Source organism: Parasteatoda tepidariorum, chromosome 5, assembly GCF_043381705.1.
Source record: "Parasteatoda tepidariorum isolate YZ-2023 chromosome 5, CAS_Ptep_4.0, whole genome shotgun sequence".
NCBI lineage: Eukaryota > Metazoa > Arthropoda > Arachnida > Araneae > Theridiidae > Parasteatoda > Parasteatoda tepidariorum.
In genome coordinates, this window is record NC_092208.1 from 55,863,934 (window position 1) to 55,891,250 (window position 27,317).

The 27,317-nt window shown below is 28.5% G+C and overlaps 1 protein-coding gene across 1 annotated transcript in view; it reads right to left on the bottom strand.

The window, feature by feature from the left end:
• Nucleotides 1-27,317, bottom strand: part of LOC107455826 (bcl-2-related ovarian killer protein homolog A) — a 93,002-nt gene that overhangs the window by 49,405 nt on the left and 16,280 nt on the right. Inside the window, exons 2-3 of the mRNA XM_016073538.3 lie at nucleotides 24,685-25,572; nucleotides 16,372-16,675 (exon numbers count right to left, since the gene is read on the bottom strand). Coding sequence (XP_015929024.1) covers nucleotides 16,372-16,675; nucleotides 24,685-25,088 — 708 coding nt within the window. The 5' untranslated portion in view covers nucleotides 25,089-25,572. The remainder of the gene's footprint in view (nucleotides 1-16,371; nucleotides 16,676-24,684; nucleotides 25,573-27,317) is intronic.

Consider the following 27,317-nt stretch of genomic DNA (forward strand, 5'->3'; position numbering starts at 1 on the left):
ACATTACATATTTTTATCGAACAGTTAGTAGATGAACTAAAACATATCCTAGGACTGTCATGGAAAAATTAAAATACAAACAAACGTTGTATGGGTATAAACTTTAGGATCAAACAAACTTAAAAACAAGTTATCACCAAATTGATTCCTGATCACGAATGAGTAAAAAGAGTGTATAATCGGTGCTCTGTAAAGATTTCATTAATGTATCTTCAATCCTTATCAAAGAGAAGGTAAAAAGGCATGCACAATTGGGGTTATAAATTAATATTAAAGTAAAAAAAATGGTATCGAGATCTAATTAATCACCACACTGATAGAATTTTCATTCTAAAATTACTGTAAAATAACCGGCAGCAGTTTGTCCAACCAATCAACAGTAAAGTTAACGGTAAAGAGCATTTTTAACCGTTACGGTTTTGAAACCGTTTACAACTAGTATTGTTAAAAAAACCATGAATGCAAAACTGTACGGTTTCTTAACCATTTATAACTAGCATGGTTTCCAATTAAAAAAAAGATTTAATTGGACGTTGGAGATAGTTTAGCAGCTTTATGTATGAATGAGAGTATCTATTTCAGAATGAGAGTATCGCTCAGAATTTCAAATTGGGGATTGCAAAACACTGGAAACTCTTCATGTGTCGAAGAAAATGGAGGAGATATTATTGTGTCAACTCTTGGACTCGAACCCCCGTTCTGTCAGTCATGAGATTGACAGATTAGCCCTCTTGGCTATAATATGTAATAATCTGTCTGTGTAGGTGGGCCTAGTTGGCGCGATGAAATTATGGTTGTTTAACAGTATTAGGTGAAAGCAGTTAATAAAGATTTTTTTCTCATAATAAACAGTTTGAATACCGACTTTTTTATGGTTATTTAACTGTTTGAATATGGTAAAAATAACATTTAAATAAATTGTTATTTAACCATTTTCACGAGAAATCTCAAACAGTATACCAAAGAATGTCTGTTTAACATCGAGAATATCAAAACTTGTTTGATTGTCCAAAAAAAGAGTGAAGAATTGAAAACCGATAATTAGAAATATTTCCTAATTTCATCAGGCAATCCAACTAAATTTATTCCACAAACTTTGATAGCGTTTTTGATTCTTTCTTATATACTTTTATTATTATTTTTTATGTTAAATATTTTAAAAATATACACTAGAAGTGGTCTTAAAGGGGCACCCTGTATAACTTCACACATTTCAATCAAAAAGTATAAAATAATTTCTCCAATGGGATGTTCAAAAACTATAGGACATGAAGAATTGATAATTGGATAGGAAGTTATTCAGGGCAGTCCATTTTTTTGTACACTGTATAAGTTTAGTGGTACTTAATAATACTCAAATCGGAAATAGAATAAATAAAGGATTAAAAGTATTAAGTCTTTTATCTTGCGAAAAAGAAAACAGAAAAGTCTCCAGGAAATGCTTGATATTCACCCCTTTAACTTTATAAGTTAAAGGGTGTAATAAGTTAAATAACTCTAATCTAATAAAATTTATTTTTGAGTGAAGCCAATCCCTCTTAACGTTATATGTGGAATAATGAGATATTCTTTTTATTTTTAAAAAAGATGCTACATTTTTCTCACTTAGCGGTTGTGTACAAACAGCCAGCAGAATTTCTATATCTGAAGTGAGTATAAATTTGACACCGCCAATATTAAAATTCAGGTTCAATATTTTTAATGCTTATTGAAAAACGCAAGTTTAATCACTCGAATATTTAAAAATCAGAAATGTAAAAAAAGAAAAAAAAAAGAAAATTACCTTCATTTGGTATAATTACTCGATTGCTAAAATAATTTAAGCAAACGCAAAAATAAATTAAATAATGACCTTAAAAGTTCTAAAACCTCCAACATTTACTTACAATGTTAGCATTACTTTTTAAAACAATAAATAATAATAACTTCTTAAAACAATAAGACAGATAAAATTTGCAGTTTTCGTAACTTATGTAAGCTTTATAATTGGTATAAGTGATATACCGCATGTCATCACGAATCAATATGGATAATTCATCTCCATTTAGGAGAAATTATCTTTGATTGCATTGCCTTTTTTAATATCTAATATTCAAACATTTTCGAACTGATATAAATTGCTTTGAAGTTAAACTAAGTAACTAAATTAAGCTCAATACTAAAATATTGATCAATAAAATGCATTCGCTTATTTCATGATGTTTGTAAAAAAAAAATATTAAAGAAAAACATATGCTTGTACTTAAAAATATTTAAAATATAAAATGCTTCTCATCTGAGGACTCACAGAAATGTAATCACTTCAAAATATTTTATGAATTGCATAATGTAGAATATAATAAAGGTTTAGTTGAAGATAGAACTTGTTTATAATATCAATATTATTAATATTTAAGAGAGAAGAGACAAGAACGCCATTTAAAACTGTAGAGTCACTACTGAGGAAGGTGCAAATGAAAACACGAATGCCAGTTTGATTCTCTGGTAAAATTTGGAGGAATTTCTAATAATCACCTGTCAATTTTAACTCAGTTTCCTCTGTCAATGACTGGCTTCGGTATCTATAGCCTCGCCTTCTTCTGTAGTGTTTTGTGAGTATTTGTATTTCCTTCACCTAAATATTAATTTGTGATCCCTAATGTATTTACTTTTTTGATTTCATACCTGACAACGATCTGTATTGAAAACTATCATACGTAGATTTTACGTAATCCAAAATTACTTAAAAAATCAAAACTAAGTTTAAAATTAAGTGCTATTCTGAAAATAACATCAGTCTATTTACACGTTTGCTTATTCGCCATTTCACATAATACAAATAAAGCTTCTTTTAATTATTTCTTAAATTCGACTATACAACTCTTTAATTTTTATACTCAATTTTGGAACCAGTTAAAAAGTGAGTATAACACCTCAAAATTAAATGCAAGTATCTGTTTGAATATGATATTGAATTATGTATGCTTTATCATCAGTCCAAAATTGCGCATTACGCGGAGGTAAATATTGTTTGTTTGTTGTGTCATTTATTTCTTCTAATGAAAACAATACATTGACACCAGCTCAGATTGCACAACGCCCCACGTAGGCCCCTCTGCGTAAAATAATAAGCGGACGCCCACAGATAGGGTCAGCGACCATATTAGGGATGAAGAAATGATGCGAAAGAGGTCATCCAGGGTCAAATAAATTCTTTGGATGCGAAACACCGACTGCCATGAATGGAATGAATCTGCTATATAACCCACAGACGAAGTCATAGCTCATAAATAATTTTCTTTTTTTAATATTTTGTCCAGCCCTTCAAGGAGACAGTCAGGGTCACATAAAGCAGTTGTCAAGTTTACTTTTTCCTCAAAAGATAGTGAAATTTTAGTAATTAAGGCTTCTCTCGAAAAATTTTGTCCTACTTAACCGACAGATCTGGACTGTATTTTTTACAGATGATAAATTGTATTTAAGTTTTTTTTTTTAAATTAATTTTCTTAAAATACAAATATTCCAGTGCAGCATTACTTAAGGATTCATTTCGAATTTTTAAGGCATTATAATACTAGAAATTTCAAAATGCAACTACAAAATTTAAATGTTCCAAAAATTGTGCGATTTTTTTAAAACAGTTTTACCATATGCTTTGAAAAGTGCTTTTAAATCAGTTGAGTCTGGAAGAAATTTTTTAAATGAAAAAATATGTTCATAATCAATAAAATTCCAAAACTCCATTAAATACGTATATATTTTTGACAGATTTTTATGACAAAATGTCGTATTTTTCTAAGAATTGAAATTCCAACTTGTATCATAAATTAAATCAATAATGGCCAGTAGTATGTATATATATATATATATATACATAAATAAATACAAGAAAACACGAAGAAAGTTAAGAAAAACAATGAGTTTCATTTATTGCGCTTAAGCTGCAAGTAAACAGAACTCATTAGATAAGTTCAAAATGAAGAATAAAACAAAGAAAAATTATAGANACGAATCACATGTCATTTATTTGAATTCAAATTTATTTTAATGACTTAGTATTTACTAAAAAGAAGAAATTTTTTTTTTAAAAAAAAGTTGTTATATGGATTTGAATGATTGTTTTGAATTCTTAGAATTTTGTGCATTTGCAATGTACCTAAGTTAGTAGCGAGCGAAGCAAACCATATAAGACTGCATAGCAATTTTCGGGGGTTGGCGAGCGTTAGCGAGCATGGGGCGCAGCCCACTAGTATATATATATATATATATATATATATGTGTGTGTGGCTGTGTGTTTAATAGTACCTATTAAAGTTAATTAAGTATAACTGCAATCAATAATATTCTGAGGACTTTTGTAACCCTGTGCCCTGTACCGGATAAGGAAATATGTAGATGAATTAGAATTTAGTTTTAAGAAGTTTTTATTTTTATTACACTTATAATTATGTGTTTTGGTTCAATTTTTTTCGTTTTTCAAAGCATTATGCTTATTAAGTGAAATATTTCTAAAATTGCTTAATTCTTTCAAAATTGTTTGCTGATAATTGAAGTAAATATTTCCCAAAATAATTTCTAGTTAAGTGATAAATAAACGAAATACACTTCGCCCATTTTCGTAAATCACTAAGTGCCGCAAAGAGAAAATAAAATTAAACTCAAGAATGAATTACGTACAAAAAAAGAATAGAAAGAAATAAATTAATAAAAAAAGAGCAGTCTGCTCTCTGGTTAAATATGCAAATCTACTTCTTGAGAGCATAAAATAGCTCATTAGCCGAAGCGGTGTGCAAGGAAAAAAATTGATGTCGCAACAATAGCAAACTACCATCTATTTAAACACTATTATCGTAATGTCGTCCACATAACTCTCAAATGGGAAATTGCCCGTATGTAATCACCTGCATAGCTTAGAAAAATTTCATCCGACTACCATAAACATTACATTCCACTACACGAGTTCCATTTTATTATCCTAACAATATAAAAAAGAAATAGATCTTCGGAATTTTATTAATTTCCTCTTTTGATCGAGTAGAAAAAGAGAAAACACATTTTGCTATTATTTCTGCAATATTCTGGTTGCCTATGACACAATTTTGTCCTCATGAGAAAAAAATTTCTTCATTACACTTAGTAATTCATGTAAGATAGTATTGGTATATTCAGTAAAAATAGTTCTTAAACCTAACACAAAATAAAAGTCAGGAAGTGTTTCATATTCATTTTTTACGTTAAATAGAATTGAGAATCAAATTGAAATCAAATTTGAGTCGATAAAATAAATAGTTAATGAGAAAACTACCAGCAGGTATAAGTCAAAAGTACACAAAACTTTTACTTTTTACACAAAAACTATGACAAGCTCTGAGCTATAAGTATTAATACCTCGTGTTTGATCTTATGTAAAAAAGCATTAGAAATAGTGCTCTATGTATCTAAAACAATTTTAGATTTGTTCATCGGAATAAATCAAACAGTGAATATTTTGTATATGAAACTAGTACAGCTTCCAAACTATTAGTTCTATTGTAAAATGAATAACATATAAAAAATGTTAACAAATAAAATGAAACAAAATAAATAAATGAAATATTATAACAATAACAATAAAAAAGTAAATGAAGTTTTTACATTATAAAAAACATTATAACAAGGTATAGAAAGGTTTTATTTGAAAAAGTTTTAATCAAATGTTTTATTGTTTCAAGCAGATGAAGGATAATGGAATTAGAAGATTATGAAATTAACAATTGTAAATAATTTAAAGAGGACAGCTGATATTATACTTAAATTATTTTCGATATTTTGCAACACGTTTGTGTAAATAAACATATAAAAATGTTTATTCTTAGTTTTTAAACTATACCATTGACAAATTTTGAGTTTCATTACTTGTTTTCTTTTGTTAAGAGCCATATAACGGCGAGCTTCGCTTAAAAGCCCACCTGTTTTATAATACACAGAAATCCATCTACTGCCATTGTATTCTAAAAATGGTCGTACATCGACGAGTTTCTAAAATGATGGGTGATTTTTATTTATGTATAAGTTATTCAGAATCCATCTACACTACACAATACACTTTAAAGAAATGCTTGGTGTTGTTTACGATGTAATCAGTCACTTTTATTTCCGACCGCCAGTTGGCGAGATAATCTGAGACTTGTTCCTGGGTCATTTAAAATTCAATATCTTTCATGTTCTGGGCCTTATGACAATTTCATTTTTGTTTATTTCCATTGTAATGAAAAAAAATCGAGTGAAAATTGTCTTACTAAGAGTTCCAGCTACTTATTTTAATACTTTATTATTCCAGTAATTATTTTAATAATTGAGGATTGAATTATACGTAATGTTGATTGAATTAAGGATTTTATGAATCCCAAAAATTTTAGAATGAATGTTTAAAAATATATTAAAAGAGTTATAATGGAATATTTTGAAATGAAAGTTAGTTGAAAAATATTCTAAATGGGGAAAAAGTTAGGGACAGGGTACGAGGTGGCTGAACAGCTCGCAGAGAAGGATTTCAAAGTGTTAGGAGTGGGTTGGTGAAAAAATCTTCCAGTAAATCGTTCTGCCTGCTAAAAGTAGACTGAGAAACTCTTGGCCTGCACTAAGCTGTAGTGTTGATGAAGAAAAAGGAAGAGTTAGAAAATGGTATTTCAAGTGATTAAGCTCGAAATTAAAACTTTTAATCTTGTTAGAGTTACAATTATCATTCGGAGATGTACAAACACTTTCAATGTTTATGAAGATTTTGTGGAACCCTTTCTCCTTTATAACACAAATAAGTAAAGTGCAATACTTTCTGTTTTTAAATGTGATATCTTAATTCTCCCTCCTCTCCAAATTACTAAAATATTTTTGACTATAAAGGAAATTCAATATCTAACGTAAGCACGACCATACTCAACGGTAGAACAAGAACGATCGCTCCAACCCAGTTGAAATTTTTTACAAAAGAGCAATAATTTGCAAAAAAAAATTTTAATTAAAAAAAATAATAATTCAAATTTCCTTTTTGATAAAGTAAAAAAAATATATTTAATATTCCACAATTTCAGTGAAAAAACTCTTCATATTAGTAATTCGTAATAATAAAAAACACATTCAGTAGTTTGAAGTTTAAAAAAACGCTAGCAATTAAACCAATGAAACAATTGGAAGTTAATATAGTAAGTTTATAAAAATTGATATTTAGAAAATTAAAATGTAAACTATCGTGCAATAATTTTTTCCCCCTAAAAGTTCTCAAAATAAGATTTACTAACTTTTTGTACTTAAAGGAAAGGGCCCGGTATGACATTAAACCAAGTCTGAGCTGTGATGACTCAGGGGATAGAGCATCGCTTTCCAATGAGGTGAACCGGGTTCGAATCCCATCGACGGTTGGTAGATACAAATCCGCATCCGGCTTGCACCGACTACAGTGCTGACGTGAAGTATCCTCAGTGGTAGACGGATCATCGGTTAGAATTTCTTTGCCGCCAGGCTAACCATGGGAGGTTCTCATGATCTTCCTCTCTATGTAACGCAAATGCGAGTTAGTTCCATCAAAAAGTCCTCCAAGACGGCGAATTTCTCCCAATGCTTGATCCCTCGTCTTCTGGATTGGGTACAACATTACATGGCTAAGAAGTTGAACATAAGTAGTCGTAAACCCAAAGATTGGGTCGGCTGTTCAACGACGGTTATAAAGTAATCTAATTAAACTCAGTCTCCATAAATATGCGTTCAGTCTTGCACGTAATCCTTGCTCATCATAATCCCTACGCATCTTAGCTGCTTAGATGTTACAAATTTAAAAAAACATCTTATACTCCATTTTATTTTCTTTGATAAATATAAGCATTCAGGAGTATTTATAGTTTTTTCTGACAACTAAAAGATCTTAGATTAATTACAATTTTAAACTAACGGCTAATATATAAATATCATAACAGATTTTGAAGAACCAATTTTTTTTAAAAATCAAATACAAGTTGTTATCAACATTATACTCATTAGTTCTGACTGGATTTATGTGCTTTACTAACTTTATTTATGTACTTTAATGTATATAAATAAAGTTACACGAAGATAAAATAGACTCATAGCTAAATATTAATTAAGCTTCTTTAAACAAGGCCAAAACAACACCGCATTATACAAAAAAAAAAAAAAAAAAAAAAAAAAAAAAAAAAACAATGACATTTATGATCAGATAACAATTTTTATTTGAAAAGTTATAATCAATGTTTTAAAACTTGTTTAACTTAAAAAAATTTGTTTCGCAACTTTTTCACTGTTGGTGCCAACAGCACTGAAGAATTTAATTATGAGATTTAAGGTAAATGTTTCAAAATGAATTTATTAAGTGGCTGAAAGCTTTTTTCCAGGTACCTCCCGTTGCTCGTAACTGGAATTAAAGAGAATTTTGTTTATTGTACTTTATTATAAACCTAGAATAAACTCTACGCACAATTCAGCTGCATCAAAAATTAAGATTAAAACTGAAATGGGTTCTTAAAAGCTTGTTTTTGAAAGATTATTTAATACATGGCAGAAAAAATATCAATGTTGTATTATTAAACTATAAATTTATCAGTGGAATTAATGTTAATAATGTGTAATCAAGGAGAAGGTTTCCAAAAAAATTTTAAAAAATTACACATATCACGTAAATGTAAATGATAAGTGAACAAAATGTTTTTAAATTTAAATACATATTTACATTGCAAAAAATATTCCCTGAAACTCACGGTAAAGGGAATCGGCCGTTATCATACTAGTACTATTCACTGTAAATTCAATATTTACAGTAAATAAGTATGGTAGAAAATAATGGAAAACTGTGTGAGTAGCACCATTCTGTCATTGTCAGGTTTAGAACTCGAATAGTCTGCCTAACAAACTTAATTATGAGATTTAAGATAAATACTTCTAGACGAATTTAATAGGTGACAGAAAACTTTTTTGTACCTTGCAGCCACACTTTGATTGTGTTAAAATTGGATCAAATATATTAGAAAATAGCCAGCAGCATTATAGTAGATGAGATAAAAACTACCATGACCGTCTACTGACAAATATCTGTACTCATTTTCCAGCATAATTTACAGTTTAAGATAAATAATACTGTAAAAACTACATTTAAAATAATGAATATCATAACAGTTTACTGCAATTTTTTAGTGCACAAATCACTAATACTAAGACATTATTACTTACAGATCACCAAAAATAGCTTAGTGTCTTTTTCAGTGCCATTTGTGATATTATTTTATTCTATGAAAAAAAGTGCATTTAGCAATGATGAAATTACTTCGAAATTGAGTTATGAAAGTGAGATTGATGTAACTATTGAAAATGTCTAGAATTCATAGAAAAATGAAAAATATATCTTTTATTCAATTTCTTAGAAGCTCAGATTTTTGGCAGAAGCAAAGAAAGAAAACGAAAGAGAACAAAAAATCTTGGATAAAATGATAAAAGAACAACCGGGAAATATCGCATACTTCATCAGCACTGTGCCAATTTTGAAAAAGCATCCTATCTAATGAGGTAAAAACATCAAAATATAAATGAGGAGATATGTCTTAAGGTTACGAACAAAAAGTCTCTCTATTTAAAGGAAAGTAATTTATAAATGGAAGAAAAAGACTGATTACAATCAGATAGAAGTAGATGGAAATAAAATAAAAAATGATTTGTCATTTTTTTTAGTAACTCAAGTACTTTTTGAAAATTTAATGATTAAAGATGAACAAGGATTTCATTTTTCCAGCATGAGAAATAATAAAAAAAAATGAATTCCTTTTGCAAAGTAAAAAAAAAATCATTCAAAATTTTAAATTAACTTTTGTAAAATGTCAGTTTAATATGTAGAAACCATATTATAAAAACTTTATAGATATCCAATTCAAATTTGATGCCTTGAGGAAATAGAAAGTTTGTAACAGACCTACGAATTAAATGGTGTTTTAACAAAAAATTTTTTTTAAATGAGTTGATGCAAATAGCGTACTAAATTAGAATGGAAGTTAATATGATTAATTTAGAAAATTAATTGTAATGTTATATATTTATGCGAGAATATTAATATTTAATTTCATAAATATCCAATGTGCTCGCGAAAAATTAACATTTAAATTTTATAATGAACTTACATAATTAAAAACTGCTTTAACAGAAAAACATTCGACGAATAAGTGGATATGAATAACGTACATTAGAAATTAAATTATGGAAAAGATTAATTTAGAAAAGTAATTGCAATCTTACAAAATTATATAAAAATAATGATATTTAACTTAATTAATATCAATAATTGTATCCAAATATATAAATTTGGTATTTAAAGAGAATTAAAGTTGAAATTTAAAAAAAAATCTACCACTCTAAGTGATGTTTTAACCAACTAATGTTCGTTAAGAAGTTGAATAGAATAAGGATGGGTGTTGATGATAAAAGGTAACGATATATTCTTTAGATATATTTAATCAGTATATTTTTGATACATTTTAAGATAATAAATATCTATATATTTTCAGAAAATCAATAATTTTAGATCGAATGTATCGATAGAACAGAATATATATATCGAATCTACTTATCAAATATTTTCAAATAATGGAATAAAGAAATAAAATTTAAACTGCTTACAAAGGAATTAAAAAAAAACATTTCAATGATATATACAGTACTGGTAGTGCAACTTTCATTAAAATTAAGTTTTTCAATCTTTTCTTTCTAGGTACTGTAATAGAAAAACCTTTGTTAAAATTATTTCATGAATTAAATATCCAAAACAAAAAATAAGATTAATTCACAACGAAATGCTGATGCAGAAATGATTTGTTTTTCTGAAAGAAAGAGTTTTTCTAAAAGAATATTGCATTCCATTTAAGTAATGCTATATAATGCCTAATTCCATACTGAAATTTCACGTCTGTTATGACACAATTTAAATAAAAAACTTTCTTTATATTTGTAGCTTAGTGATTTCGTTTAAGTTTATTGAAGCCCAATCCTTACGAACGCTAATATACTTATACGTATACTCAGAAAAAAAGTTCGGCGAAAAACTATCAGGATATGATAAAATTTGCTTTGCTTTTGGCTTTATGGGAATACCAAAAAGCACGGTAATTTATACTGCTTGGTAATGATTTTGATAAAATTTATAATAATATATGGTTTTATTACATGTAATAGAATTTGGTAAATGTGGTAAAATATGGTAATTTAATCATGATTCCTGATACATGATATCAAAGCCATTTATTTGGTTAAACTAATTTTTCTGCTTTGTATTTTTTACAAAATGTGTGGTGATAAGAGCTATGAAGTTTGAAAATCAGAATTTCAGAAGAACCATTGCCACATGAATAAAAAATTATCAAATGAATAGTTTGAATAGCGTATACTTCGGTTTCATTAACCAGAATTATTATTATTATTTTTCCTTTTTAAAAAAAAAAACAGAAATGTAATTATTATTCAGTACAGAAGTCTTGCCAAAAATTTTTTCTCCGTCTACTAAATATAAACAATTTAATCTTTTTCCTTCTGTGAAAAATCATCTGATGTTTCTAGCAAGCAATAATTTTGTGTCTTGGTTATTCGAATATTTAAAAGAGATTAAAAAAAATAACGAAATGAAGTTGAAAACATATATCTCAATAATAATTCAAGCATGAAGAGATTCATATCTATTTCAAGCGCAGTTTTTAAATTGTTTTAGTGCTTTAAAATTAATTTGAGAGAGAGAAATGAAATACACAAAGAATTTAAAGGTTCAAAATCTTAGCAGCGATGATATAAACGAACATTCTCAACATTCTTATAATTTAAAGTGACATACTTACGGGACAATGTTGTCATATTCCGTTTCCGACAATTTTATGTTTTAAATAACTCAGCTTTCTTGGTGCCAGTTATAACGTTACGGTATTCACTATGCTAGTGAACAATTTTCTAATCCTGTTTTAAAAGTAAAATATTTCGCTTTAATATTAAGGGGCTGAACACACTTAAAAATGCGACACATCATTTTTTTTCAAACATCAAATTGATGCTATGTTAACTTACTTATTTAAAATTCAAATACGCTGGAAACTTTATTTGGAATTCAAAATTTGGTTGACTTTTTTAAATTGTCTTTTTTTAATGCTTGTGAACTACTGCAACTACTGAATAAAAGAAAACAATATTTTTTACTGAATAAAAGAAAAAATTTATTTCATTTATGCTTTTTTTCTTATTTTAAGTTTTATTTATTATTTTTTTTTAAAAATTTAAGGGTGGATTAATGAAAATATTTTAAAGGTAATTGTCATTTTATGAAAAATATTTGAAAGGAAATTACTGTAATTATCGTTTTATAGAATATGTTAATATTTAATGCTTGTAAAAAATTATAAGACATTTTAAATAGAAAAGTGCTTAAAGTTACAGTATAATTACACTTTCTCGTTTTTATGCATGCACCATACAATATTATAATAAACATTTTATGTTTTATTGACAAAAAAAATATAATAAAACATAGGAAAATATTTATAGTAATTGACAAATTTGTAGGAAAAGATCAAATAATAGTAAGTTGTTTAAGTAATTTAACTGCTTTGCTTTTTTCTTTAAATACATTCATATTAATTTATCTTGGGTAGTAACTACGAGTACATATTGTCAAATCATTTTTATACTGCTATTTGCAAAATATTTAGAGTGATTCAAAATATCCTTAAATATAAATTTGACTAAATTTTAACAATTACATAATATTTTTGTAGAGAAGTCATTTTTAATTGCATAGGAAGTCTTAAGTTCATTTGAAATTTTTTTTTCTCAAAATTAATTAGAAAAAAAAACCTTTTTCAGAAAATAGCGTTACAAATAATTAGAAAAGTTTTAAACGCTAGTAATGATTGACTAAGGAAAAATGTGTCAACTAAGCAAACTTATTTTAAAAGGAGTTATCTTAGTTATATATATTTTATAAAAATACTCCAGTTACAAAAAAAAGTAAGGGAAATTTATGAAACAAGTTAAATAATAAAATATTATTTTACTTTTGTAAATTATTTTTAATAATCAGCATTATCCATCTGACATTATGGTGCAAAAAATAAATTAATGATGATTATCTTGACGACATGAGCTTTTTGAAAATTATATTACAAAGATTAAAGCTACACTATTCTTTTGTTATCACCTTATTATCACTAAAACATCCGGAACAGACAATTGTAAGAATAATCTTAAACGAGTTTATTGAAAGAAATATTGTATCCACAAACAAAAGTAATTTATCCTAAACCTATTCGATTCAAAAGTGTTAAAATTTTATTTCATTTCAGTTTTTCTCTAATGATTTTACATCTACGAAAAAAAGATACCTGTGGTAAAATAAATAAGTAAATACTATCCATCGTTTGGCTATTATTTTGGAATCCAGAGAGTAGTTTGGAATCTCTGGGGAAATTTATTCTGAGTGATGTTTTACTTTCGATGGAAATGTGGAAGAACTGATTTCTACTGCAACGGAAAGCAAACTAATATAAAAAATGTTAAGATAAAATAAAATGAAGTTCTTTATTATTCCAGAATCAAAGTGTTGTTTGACTTTTTATTGGGCCCTCTTTTTTAATAATGTTATGTTAAAATATTTCTGGGATTGAGATTGATGTATAATAGAAATTCATTTAGCTTATTGCTTAAAATTAATTCGATTAATTCCGCAAAATCTCATTTATTAACAACATGGCAGAATGAATAATTTTTCTATATTGACAACCGTTTATCCAGAAACTTAAATAGGCAAATAAAAGTGTTTTTAAAATCCTAGCTTCTTTCCTCTAAAATCTTTCGTCAGAAAGAAACTTAAAAGTCCACATAAGTTCTTTTGCAAACTGCGTAGTTTATTTGAATCACAAAGGAATGCAAATAAATTTTACGAAGACGTGAAGTGGGAATTTTGATCTTGATGTTTTTGCGTTTAAAATTTTTATATGATTTCTTTATTTGAATAACAGTCCAACCGTAAACTGTTCAATTTCCACCTTTGCTCATTTTGATACAGATACTTAAAGTGTAATGATTGTATTGTTTTTCTTATCTTTTCTGATTGTGGTGCCCTCTGTTTAGAATCAGAAATAGGACGCAGACCTACTACTTTTAAAATAAGATGCTCGCTTGTATAAACGTGAAAGTGAGGCCGATTACAATTTTAATAAGTTGAGAGTTTAGTCACTATTTAAATTGGCTTTCATATATTTTTTTAAGTTGCTAAAATTTCCAAATACTATAAGGATTGAATTTTTTTAATAAATTAAGAAAGTCGGAGAAATGCTAGCGAAATAAATACAATTTCTTTTTTCTCTCAGTTTTTAATTGCTTTTTTTTCAAAAACCTGTGGCTTTTAAAACAAAGAAAATATTCACCAAAACATAATAATTTTCTTAAATCATAAATTCAGTATAATTTTAAAAATTAGTTCAATGTACAAACTAGCTTTAAATCGATTTCAAGTATACGACCTATCGAATATAAAGTAAAAGATTATAGAAAGAACCTATCGAATGTTTATTATTCAACATTTTTAAAGGCGATATCCATGTTTTCGAGTTTCGAAACTATTTAAAAATGCATCGATTTCCATCACTTTACTTTAAAATGTTGAAACCCGATACCATTTTAATACTGAATTTCCTGAGAGGAAAGTTCTAGGAAGTAAATATGGATTCAGAAGGAAATGAGAAGATTCTGATACTCAAATAAGTTATTAAACAAATAACATTTATTTGAGCCTCGTAGAACCATTATCTAATTTTTAAGCTTTTCAATAATAATATATCTAATTAGTTTTGACTTTATTGTTTTTTCATTTTTATAGATATTGTTCCTATAATTAATATTCTGATAACATTTGGATAAGAATATTAAAATATTTTTGCTGTATATATTTTCATATAAAATGGGACTTAAATTTTGCCTTCATTGACAGATTGTCTTCCATCCTTAATAATTTTTTTTTCAGAATTTCTAATTTTAAAAAATAATATTCCTTATTTTTAATAATAAATAACGATTAAAAATAATACTTGTTTATGTATTTATTACCAAGAAATGGTTTGCATCTTCTAAACAATTCATCATTTAGTGATGCCTGGGCTTCAAAACAAAGATATCTTATAACAATCCTGCAATTTTGAAAATCCCGCAAGAGGTCAAAATTTATTTATTCAATAAATTTTACCTGTTAATTATTTTAAACTTATGACTGTAACAATACTTCAAATAATGCGGAGAAAAAAGCTAGTGCCTTAATTTCAGTGACAATTAATTTAAATAAAATAAACGCTCTACGCGCTCTTCACCAGGGAAAAAATGTATGATATCGAAACATGTGGGGTAAAAGAAGGAAAAATAAATAAACCGAGAAGTAGTGTGGCTAATAGAATGGTAGAAAAATAAGTATGAAAAAAAAGTTGAAGTGAACTTACACTTACTCTCGCTGTTTTGTTTATTTTTCATTGATTTTCTTTCCTATCCATTAGCAGTGTGAACGCGCATTTCATCTCAGTATGCTTTATTGCGTTTTATGATTTGTATTCTATTGACTTTTTGATTTAGAGTAAGAAGTTAATGAAGATTTTTTGATCATGAACTAGTAAATGACAGAAGTTTTAGAATCGGGAATTCCTTTTTGTTTTCTGTTGTCTGAGATTTTTTAATAGATCCTAAGATACTTTCGTGTCACTAATTTCTGATCTGCAATTGATTTCTCTCTCCAAGTTATAGTTTTTATTAATAATATTTTTGCCGAAATGTGCAAATTTTAAAAAGCTATGTATAACCGAAGGTCACATTGTGCGGCAAACTTTTAGGGGAATTAATGCACATTTTCAGGATTAAAATTGCATAGGAACCCATGTCCGGAAGTTTCGTCATACGGCACTTGGGGTTCTTCCTTATTGCGAATAGTTTCTTCGTGTGCTTTTGAACAGGTCGTAATAGGGACGTGTCCCTAGCTGTATACGATGAAATTTCCGGGCATGGATTCCTATGCAATTTTAACCCTAACAACGTGTCCTAATCACCCTAAAAGTATGATGCAACATTTACGTGACTCCCTTTAATATATATCGTTTTTAAACTTGTGAATACTGACAAAAAATAGATTAAAAATGTCATTTAAAAAAAATCTGTAGCTCCAGAAGCAAAACTAATTAAATATTTAAAATCACCACACCCAAATCAGGCAAGATCATGCATTTGTTAAATACAACAAAATTTTTTTTTCTCCAGTGTTATTAGTAAAATTACTTTTGTTTAAACCTTGTAACCTTACTATATCAGTAGAATATATAAAATGTATACACAATTTATCATTTGACTTACCCATCCACCTTGCTGGCATATCCATGGTGCTAAATCTCTTTCGACGAAGATTCCCATCCGTTGCACCAATCCTAAAACATATTCCGGATGACCTGCCTTTACACAGTCCATGGCAAGTGCTCCTGTCATAGCAAAAAGTGCTACGATCCTTCCCCACGTCACACCATTTCGAAAGATTTCTTCAGCAACTGATGCGAAAACGCTGTGGACGACAGCTTCTGATGGCATGTTATGTAGACCGAGATTAGAAGCAACGCTTTGGAATAGCTTTGGATGAGAGTTTTCGAGCTCGTTCGCCAGCAAACTGAAAGAGAAATGAAAATAAGAAAAAAAAATATTTCAAGTCGTAAATTAAGTGTTTTAAAAATAATTCAGAATAAGCTTATTTTCTGAAAATATTTAGTGGAGGAGCAAATAAAACAGGAAGAAGTTTAGGCAGTCACTAGTGCACTTATTTTACTCATATTTAAAAAAATATTCACGTTTTATTAGGAACCCCTTTAAATATTAACCACTTATTAGACTACTTTATTGATAAGGATTTTAAAAATATATATTAAATACGGTGATTACGGAATACCCTGTTCATCTATAAAAATCTAAATCTATTCTAAATGTAAATGAAAACTACTCTAAGGCATTTCACTATGCCTTTGTATTTTATAGTGTAAATATTTTCATATTTTAATTTATTCTTTATATGCCATTTATACTTGCTGCTAATGTAATTTTTTGTGTTTTATGTGTTTCATGTATGTTTTGTCTGTAGAATGTTTGTTCTACTCTCGTGTGCCCTGAATAGGGCGGGTCGAGGTATAAATAAACAATATGGTTAAAAGTTTAATATTTTTAATGTAATAATATTCCTCATTTTTCCTTAAATATAAAAATATTTAAGTTTTAATGACTTGATTCATTTTAAATGCGTTTGAAAATCATTTTTCTTCTGAATTTTTCAATAAATATTTAGTATTCTTTAACCAGTTGAAACAAAAATAATACTAATTAATATTATGAGTGAAGAATAAACTGAAAATAACATTGAAAATAATACTAATTAAATTTCAGCTCGCTTAATCTTCAATTGGATGACCATTTAGCTGGATTATTTGAGTCTTTATTCACTCTCATTATTATAATTTCATGCCCTTTATTATAATTATTAGGAAAAGGGAAAGAGCGTTTTGCCTTCCAATGACTTGAACCGGATTCGAATCCCAGCGATGGCTGGTCGATACGAATTCCGCATCCGGCTTGCACCTACCACAGTGCTGACATAAAATATACTCAGTGGTAGACGGTCATGGGTTAGGGCCCCATTGCCGTCAGGCTAGCCATGGGAGTTTTTCGCGATTTTCCTCACCATCTATCCCAAATGTGGGATAGTTCCAAAAAAGAATCCTCCGCAAAGGCAAATTTCTCCCAATACTTGATCCAGGAGTTCCCTTGTCTTCTGGATTAGGTTCAAAATTACAAGGCTATGGAGTTGAACATTAGTAGTCATAAACCCAAAAAATTTGGTCGGCTTTTCAACGACGGATATGTAATAAAAAAATAATTATTCTCATTTATTCACTAATGAGCGTTATGGGACAAGTGTTTTAATTACGTTCATTATATTAAAGATGCATCTTCGCTATATTAGACATCGTTATATATTACACAACTATATTAATTTTGTTTATACCATTTTAGTAGTGTTTGCTAAAAAATGCAGAGTAATTCTGAAAATGACTGATTTATTCTCTTTAAATTTTAGTTTAATTTACGTTCGATAATGTTAATAAGAACCAGTTTGAAAGAAATTTCATAAGTTATTTTTTTATTATATAATGGTGGGCTATAAGTTATAACAGTAAGAAACGTAATTGATACATTCTTTTTATATTAAAGATTTATTTACTTACTGAATCATATTGACAATAACTAAATAATATCCTTTATCAATTATAATTAGTACTTATTGTACCGGGTAACACATTCCTTTTCTTTCAAATCAAAACCTATATTATCAAAATTTTATTTAGAAATTTCTTTGTTATGTAATAGCGGTATCACTATTTTACTAAGAATACATGCTGCAGTTGTCATTATGCCCTAGAAATCAAAGCATATACATAGTATACTAAGAATTTATTTTTAATTTTAACTTGTATTTCTTCGTTTTGACATAATTTGACTATTTTTAATACATCGGATAATTAAAATCATTTCTTCTTTGGACGACTGTTTTCCAATGGGAAACTTAAAGAAGAATTTAAAACCAATCACCAGTAATTTTCTATTCTAAAATAACATCTCTGACAAACGACTTACTCAATCACAAGAAATCAAGATCAAATAATGTAATTTTTGATATTTCTGGTTGGTGATAGTAATATCAATTTGACTTCAAGTCAAACAACACAAAAGCCAAAAATTGCTATACTGCTCTAAACTCAAAGGAGACTACGTACTCAAGTTAAAAAAAATAAATAAAAAGGTGTTTGAAACTAAGTCTGATGTAATAACAAAATGGAAAATGTGGGCACAAAGATCAGAAGAGTACTTTCGGGGCCTCAGGAATATAGTAAAATTAGACGATGCTAATTAATTTGAAAAATAAAAATAAATACGCATTACGTTTTGATAGTGTTTGTACAGGAAGGGATAGTATTTACATTATAATACAATGACAATGACAATCCTTAAGCAAAAAGTGCTAAAAAATGTAGACGTTGTTGCAGAGGAATTTATGTCTGTAGCCACTAATGACGAATGAGGACCCTTCCTGCAGACAACTTTAGCACTTAAATTGTTACGATCACTTTTGTAAATAATTAAAAATGAACCTGTCACTTAAATTTTAAAAAAACGAGTACACATTTTTTAAATTAATTTTCATGTCTAAGTTTTATTGTAGCGCGATTGTAATCGCCTCGATTATACTTCAGCATACATTCTAATACAATACAGTAGCAGATCCGGTTTTGCCGTAAATTTTACTATTGTGCATCGTAAACATTAAAAAAATCTATTTATTTTATGAAAAGAAATCGTGTCTTTTATTCATAATTTTTCAGCTTAAACTTCTTATTTCACTACGATTGATACCACATGTTGTGATGCAAAATAAAATAAAATTATTCGTAATTTAATAAACGATAGTAATTTAACAAGTGAGCATTATTTCTTTAAAGAGGTTTGGCAAATACCCACAGAACATTTGTACTAATCAAAAGACTTATTACAGATTATCTACAGTATCTACTTGTCAATCTGCGTCTGGTGGCATTTCGTGCTTTCTATGTCATTTTTGCAAACTGCACTCAAATATTTGATTATCAAAACTATCACTTTGTTACACTAATGGAGTATAGTAAGTAATAATCCATCTATTGTAACTTTCTTCAAAATTTTGTTATTCCTATGTATTATGCAATTGCGCTTTGTGGTTGTGATGCGCAGTGGTGTATAATGTGATTGTTTGCATATGTATTGTGTATTGTGCAAGCTAGACCGGTGGCCAGACGTGGACTATACGGTTAAGGGTTTTGCAAACCTAGGTACGTGTCCACGTCTGGAAGAAAAGAAAAAAAAATTAAGTAATAATCATGCTCAGGGCTTGGAGGAAAGAGAAAAAAAAAGTAAGTAATAATGTTGCACGGATTTTTTACAAAGTGTTATTCTTCTTCCTTGAAGATGCTAGCGTCTCTATTTAAATACCTTATGCACTGTAAAAAATTCCAGATCAACCTAAGGTAAAAAATATGGTATGTCATAATTACTGGTAAAATCACAAGTCATTCTAATTAAATAAATATTATTGCTAGAATTCCAGTATAATATTTTACGGCAAAAATGAATTTTACCATAAAATTTATTTTACAGATAATGTACTCAAAGTGTCGTACTTTATATCGTAACTTGATTTGGAATTTTTTACTGTGTGGTAGAAAATCTAAAATTCAAGGGATAAGGAAAAATACAGTGAGAATTACTGGAGCTATATTTCTCTTGAAAAGCATTTTCTTTTTATGTATACGAAGACATGAATCACTTTTCATAAATTACCTGATAAGAATTTACTCAGCAGGAATGTTGAGGTTACTATTCAAAGGTCATATATAACTTACATTATCAATCATTTCACTTATACATAGTGTCAAAATTTATCAACTCACTGAGAAAATTATAAAAACTGATTCATCCGGACAATAGCGCTAGAATCCATCTCTTGTAACAATGCTTTTGGCTTGAAAGAAAATGAATTGCATCTTATTTCAAATTTAATGATAGTGTTAACTATACTTTCAATGGAAATCTGAACAAAAATTACAGTTTGTTACTTTCATTTTTAACGATTTGAGTATCAAGAGTATTTGGGAAGTAATTATTAAATTTGAGAATAAATCATAACTAAGTCATTTAAATGTGTGTCAGAGACAGCATCAAGTAAAAATTATGAATTTTATAGGCTTTTATATTTTGTATACATGTTGTAGATTTTATTGAATTTTCCTGATCTTTGAAAACAGTCGCCATTGTAATTTAAAGCAACAAGCTAAATAGAAAAGTATGCAGTATTTTCTTAACAATTAGGCATTTGTTAGGCTTATTGGAGTCATATGTTTAGGTTAATTAGAAAATGTATTATTCACAGTTCATTTGGCGTGGTTTATTTTATGTTGTTTTTAATAAGTTTAGAGCAATAAGGCTTATTGTAAATAGCAGTCTTATTAATGCTTCATGGCAATACGCCTGAAAGAATTCAGTCTGATTGAGTAAGTGTTTACACATATCCAAATTAATCTGAAGGATGATTGTAATAAGGCTAAAACATATAAGGCGTATAAGAAAATACCGCAAATTGCTTTTCAATTAACCAGCCACATTGCAAAGTACCATCGACATTTGTGAAAATCAAGATTTTTTAGTTATAGCTTACGAGAGCCGCGATGGCTCAGGGGATAGAGCGTACGCCTTCCAATGAGGTTAACCGGTTTCGATTCCGACAATGACTGGTCGATACGAATTCCGCATCCGGCTTTTACCGACCACAGTGTTGACGTGAAATATCTTCAGTGGTAGACGAATCATGGGTTAGAGTCCCATTGCCGTCAGACTAACCGTGGGAGGTTCTCGTGGTCTTCCTCTCCATGTAACGCAAATCCGGGTTAGTTCCATCGAAAAGTCATTCACGAATTCGGCAAATTTCTTCTAATACTTGATCCAGGAGTTTCCTTGTCTTCGGGATTGAGTTCAGAATTATAATGCTACGGAGTTGAACATTAATAGTCGTAAACCCAAAAATTGGATCGGCTGTTCAACGATGGTTATAAAACGAAATTAGAGTTTATGACATACATAATGTGCAGACTGATATAACATCATTGTGGTGATATAACACCTACTCTGAGGTGAGGATTGAAACGTTTATTTCAAACGATTTGAGTAGTCATTTAAGACCAATTAACTTTAATTTGCATTTAGTAGTTTCATAAATGCTTGTCTTTTTCGTGACTCTGCCTCTAGAACTGACTCTTTTCGTGACTCTGCCTTCGACAAACCAAACCACGGAGAGAGTTACAATAATTTATTATCATATCAAATTAGAAAAAAATGGCTGAAATTTTCGGGCAGTTACTTGGAATATAAGGAAATATTTATTTATTCAATTTTTGAAAACATCTGTCACTCTTAGTAATGAATACGAATTTTTGATGGATATCCAATAAAAAGTTCAAGCATAATTTCCTCGGATTTGAAATTTAAATTTTTTATAATAAATTATTAAATAATCACTCATAATATTATAAATTTGAATTGTTTTGTCTTAACTTACAATCAAAAATATCTTTTTTAGTAAAAAGAGTTTTCTGAATTTTAACTCTAAAATTTCCAGCAAAAAAAGAAGAAAATAATTTTCACAGTTTTTTTTAATGCCAGAAACTTTAATTTTTCAAAATTTATAAATGATTTCACAAATTAGTTATTCCGTAGTAATACCAAAAATACGAAGTAAATTTATATATATATATATTAAGAATTATTCGTCTGAAAACGAGTCTTTTTCACCATCAAATTTTTTGGATGGTTTGTAGCTTCGAGCTAAAATAGGTTTTCTTAATTTTGTATGACATTTGGGCGAGACTTGTCAACTCTTTGGATACTGGAAGTACTTAATTATTAAAATTTTAATTAATTTTCCTAGCTTTTGCAAAAACAAAGGATGAAGGAATTGGTTTAGTTTTTGAGTTCAATTTACTATTTCTTTTTTAATAAAATTATGAACTGTTTTCAGGTTCCTGGGGAATTTGTTTTTGATTAAAAATTAAGTTGCAGTATTATTCGCAGATTGAAAAACCTTAAAAAAAAAAAGAAATGAAATTGAAGGATATAAAAATATATATTCATTTAGATTCTAAAAGTACCTTTTATAAATGTCTGAAAACTATATACCTATATTGAAAGCGTTTATTTCATTGCATGATTTTGTCTTGTTTCTCGATTTTCTAAACAAATTCATAATACTTATTTATACAATTTTCGAGTTATTGATTGGATTTTCACGTGCTAATTGAAAATATAATTTTTATTATTAAAGGAGACACCTAAGATTTTAAGCTTACACGTGATAATAGCATTAATTTTCCTTGCTATTCATCAGTTAATTGTATACCAAAATAAACCCCGGTAGTAAGTAATATATTTTATAGAATACACAGATTTTAAAGACTTTTAACGTACATATACTTGTATACAATTAGAACATAATATCTTAAGTAAGAATATTATTGCCGTGAAAATTTTTTGATACAATACTCTGCGCAAAAATGCATTCAAGTAATCTCTTAAATTCTATACATTATTTTCTTATTTCTTAAAATTCCTTACTTTACTTTAAATATTAAATATAAATTTTCATTGCATTACCGTAAACCAATAATTTATTAAGAAAATACTACAAGTTCTTACAAGCTTTGGCATAACATCTGATGATAAAAATCGTGTTCACGCAATTAGTTTATGTATTAACCCTTTGCGATTGTATGTCTTCCCTCAGCTCAACAATCAAAACTTATGATCTTCATAGTATGTTTGTTCTCAATCACCATAGCAAAAATTTATTCTGATCTTAAAATATTGAACAATAGGGGAGAGTGGGGTCAATTGTAAAATTTTTTACTTAACTTCTTTTAACTAACAAAAAATCCAATATATTATTAGTATTAATTAACAAATGAGTAAAGTAGACTATCCTCTACTAGAAAAAATAAATAAATACCTTATTTTAAATGTTATTATATTAGTTATTAACAATTTTTGACAGTCGTGCACTTGTTACAATTGTCCCCACTTACGGGGTCAATTGTAACAGTTCATAAATTCAACTAAAACATAGTTAATTATACATATTATCATAGTTGTGATATATTTTTTTATTGATCAAAATAGTAGTGATATTTTAGGAGTAAAAATAATAATGAGCAGAGACCTAAAGGGTTAAACTTTTAACTTTAAGGGGTTAAAAATTTTAATTTATGCTGTGAAAGGTGACAAATAAAATAATGCACATGCAACATAATATAAATGATATAGGAAACTATTGGTGGTTCTTAAAGAGTTAAGTAATGGTTTGTAAACATAAGATTATTTATTTTCAGCTGTGACAATCGTCCCTTTACTTATTGTTACAATCGTCCCCAAGACGCCATTTCAGCTTCATTTGTTAAAAACAATGCTAGTTAATTTAACAAAACTAATCTTTTATTTTGAAATGTTAATTAAGGTGTCCACTTACTTATTCGGTTAATAATTTTTATTTGTCTTAACAAAATTACTTTGTTACTATAATTTTTTCTAATACCAAAAAAAGTACTTACGTAGCGTGAAAATATCTTTTGTGATGTAACTCTTTCAAAAGTACATAAAAATGGTTGCCAGCAGGGGTGTACATGAAGATTTATTAAATACACCTTGTGCGCCACCTAGGAAACCAAATCTAGAACCCAGCACTCGAAATTTTGGCTCTGTTACAATCGTACCCTGTTACAATTGACCCTACTCTCCCCTACCTTTAGTTGATATGCTTTGTTTTGAACTGGAAATCGATAACTAATTGTTAAGTTGTCAACTGTTTTCTCGTCATGCTTTGCGGGTAAATAATATTCAAAATACTATTTTACAAGTTGTGAGCGAATGTTGTACTTCATTTTCTGCATATTATGTTCTTCCAACAAAAAATAATCCCGACCAGTTAGATAACTATGTGTTAACTTAATATGACCCCTAAAGGGTTAATATCTTCGTTGAAATAAGAACTATACTTACCGAAGCTCATTAGCTATTTCTGCCGTGTTGGATCCACAAGCAAGGTTACTGACGCTTTTCAGCCTCTGTAGACCTAATTTCTTGTGGACAGCCGAACAGGAACGAAGTTTGGTGCGAAGATATCGACCACAAAGACTTTTGGCTTGATTCACGACATCATGTTGTGATATGGGACTCCGCCATCCAATGGTTGTGGACAGTCTGTGACCAACGACTTGTCCGACTTGACTAAATTTCCTCCGACGAGACATAGATTCTTTCGTGTTTTCAGCTGCAGCATAAACTGACAAAGATGGTCTCGGATAGATAACTGGTAAACTATATTTTCTAGGCCTTCCCATAGACGGAGGAGCTAATGTCATTGGCCTGTTGGCAGAGCCATTCGCTGTTGGCGATATGGCCATTGTTACCCTTATCTCTTAGAGTTAAAAGGTTTTTTATGTTTATGCTTGTTGTCGTTTGATTATCATTATTGCTTGAGAAAGATTGAAAATTAGGATTGTATTTAGACTAAGTGTAATAAACTGTATACATCACTTTAAGCTCATTTTGATCTATATATATTTTGAAATGTGATCTAATTAACGAAAACTTCACATATAGTATAAAATGTATCTTCTTTTTCTAGCAATAATTCACAACATTTTTATCAAAAAAAAAAATTAAATTCGTTATATTTTTTCTACAGTTTCAGAAAAAAATGACTAAATAAATAGCAAATAAATAGAAAGCTTCAAAACGTTAAAATCTTCCAAAAAGTTAATTTCCAGTCAAGTCATTCTAATTTTAAACGAGTCAGTCAAATTTTCATTTCTCGCTTTGCTGCATCTTCTGTGAGTGACTGTTATTGGAATCATAAAATATTCTTCACTGCTGTCGAAACTGGTCCTGGAAAACAAATATAAATGTCATCGCTGAGACAAAAATTAAGCTTCTTATCTATGAATTTTGACAAGTGATAGCCGGTTAAACAAGACACAGAAATGCTGTTAAATACGGGATGTAGGAATGGTTTCTCTTTTTCACTTTCATCGAAATATAAAGCTAAGATAAGAAAACAAAACTTGAAAAAGACATTTTTAAACTATACCTCACAATAAATTTTTTTAAACGGATCTTATTATGTTAACCAAAACTTATTTTAAAAATTCATTTACATGAGTTCAATTCGTAATTTATGATTTCAGTGAAAAACTTTCTTTCTATTATTCCATTTTCGCGTTCTTTCAGAAGCGGGCTCTCGCGTTTTGACAGATTCTATCTCCTAAATCATTAGATTAAAAAAATTTTTTTTGGTCTGTTCTAATCACTATATTCGCTAGATATTTAAAGCTGTTATAAGAGTAATAATAAGTAGCAAAATGCTGGCAGGCCGAGCTGAGTGGGGGGCAGCAAATCATCATTTTAATTTGATTGAATTATTAGCTTACTATTATTCCTTAATTCTTTCTTAAAGTCACTCAACTTCTTGTAATTACTAATTTTATTTTAATAATTATTCATTATTAAATAGGTTATAGAGTTCAATAATCTTAAGTTACAATCTTTCAATATGTTTGTAACTCGTATGTTTCTTTCTGTTACAGTTTTCTTAGACTTTCTATTCGACAGTTTTGTAAATTACCTTTTGTTGAATTGTCTTGTAGCACTTTTATGTGTTGAGGGAATGTGTTTTTTTGTCTTTTAATAAAAGTGAATAACGCGTTAAAATTTTTATTATTTAATAGTTATAAAATCACATGGCTAATATTAATTTATGCAACTAAGTAAAAGTTATCGATATATTCTTATAGAACAATCATTATATTGATTACAGCAGTGAGGTTTTCTTACAATATTTTTTGAAACATTTTTTTTAATTTTATGTATTTATTTTCGTATGGTTTCTTAATTCAAATAATACTTTCTTTTAAATAAAATTAATGTTGTTCAAAGGAGAAATTATTAATTATAATTTTAAATTAAAAAAATACATAAATAAGAAAAATAAAACAAAAATTATACATTAATGTAAAAACAATTAATAAACCCCAATAAGTTCATGAAATACAATTCAATCGAGTCAAGCTTCACCAACCCGATCATTTTCACAGCTTTTTCTTTCTCTCGAATTAATTTGAAAACTTTAGTCGAATGCATTTACTTTAACATAGAATATTTTATTAAAACATCCGTATAATGGAAGCTACGTATGAAATTACGCTGAAGAAGAATAAATAAACAAAACAAGGTATTCTTGTATTTCTACGATGCAGCGCTCACGTAAGAGAGAAACATAGGATTCTCCATCTTCCAAGTTCCAAGGCTAGAAAAGTATACAAGGGGTAAAAACAAATCGTCTCCACAAAGCTGAAACAGTTTTCCCGTGATATTTAATAGAGAAATGGAGCGTAGGGGTGAAATGTTCTCGTAAATTTGCCCATTTGCTAAATTGCGAAACCGTCAAAGGTTAAGCCTATCCTAAAGCTCATTAATCGTTTTTAACTCAAGTTCCCATTTCATTACCTATTCCTTTCGCAAATATGCAAAGTGATATACATTTTATTTCGTGGATACAAAAGTGTTAATATTTATCATCTAATACTAAATCATTATTTTTATACTTTCATAATTATTCTATATTATTATTTCGA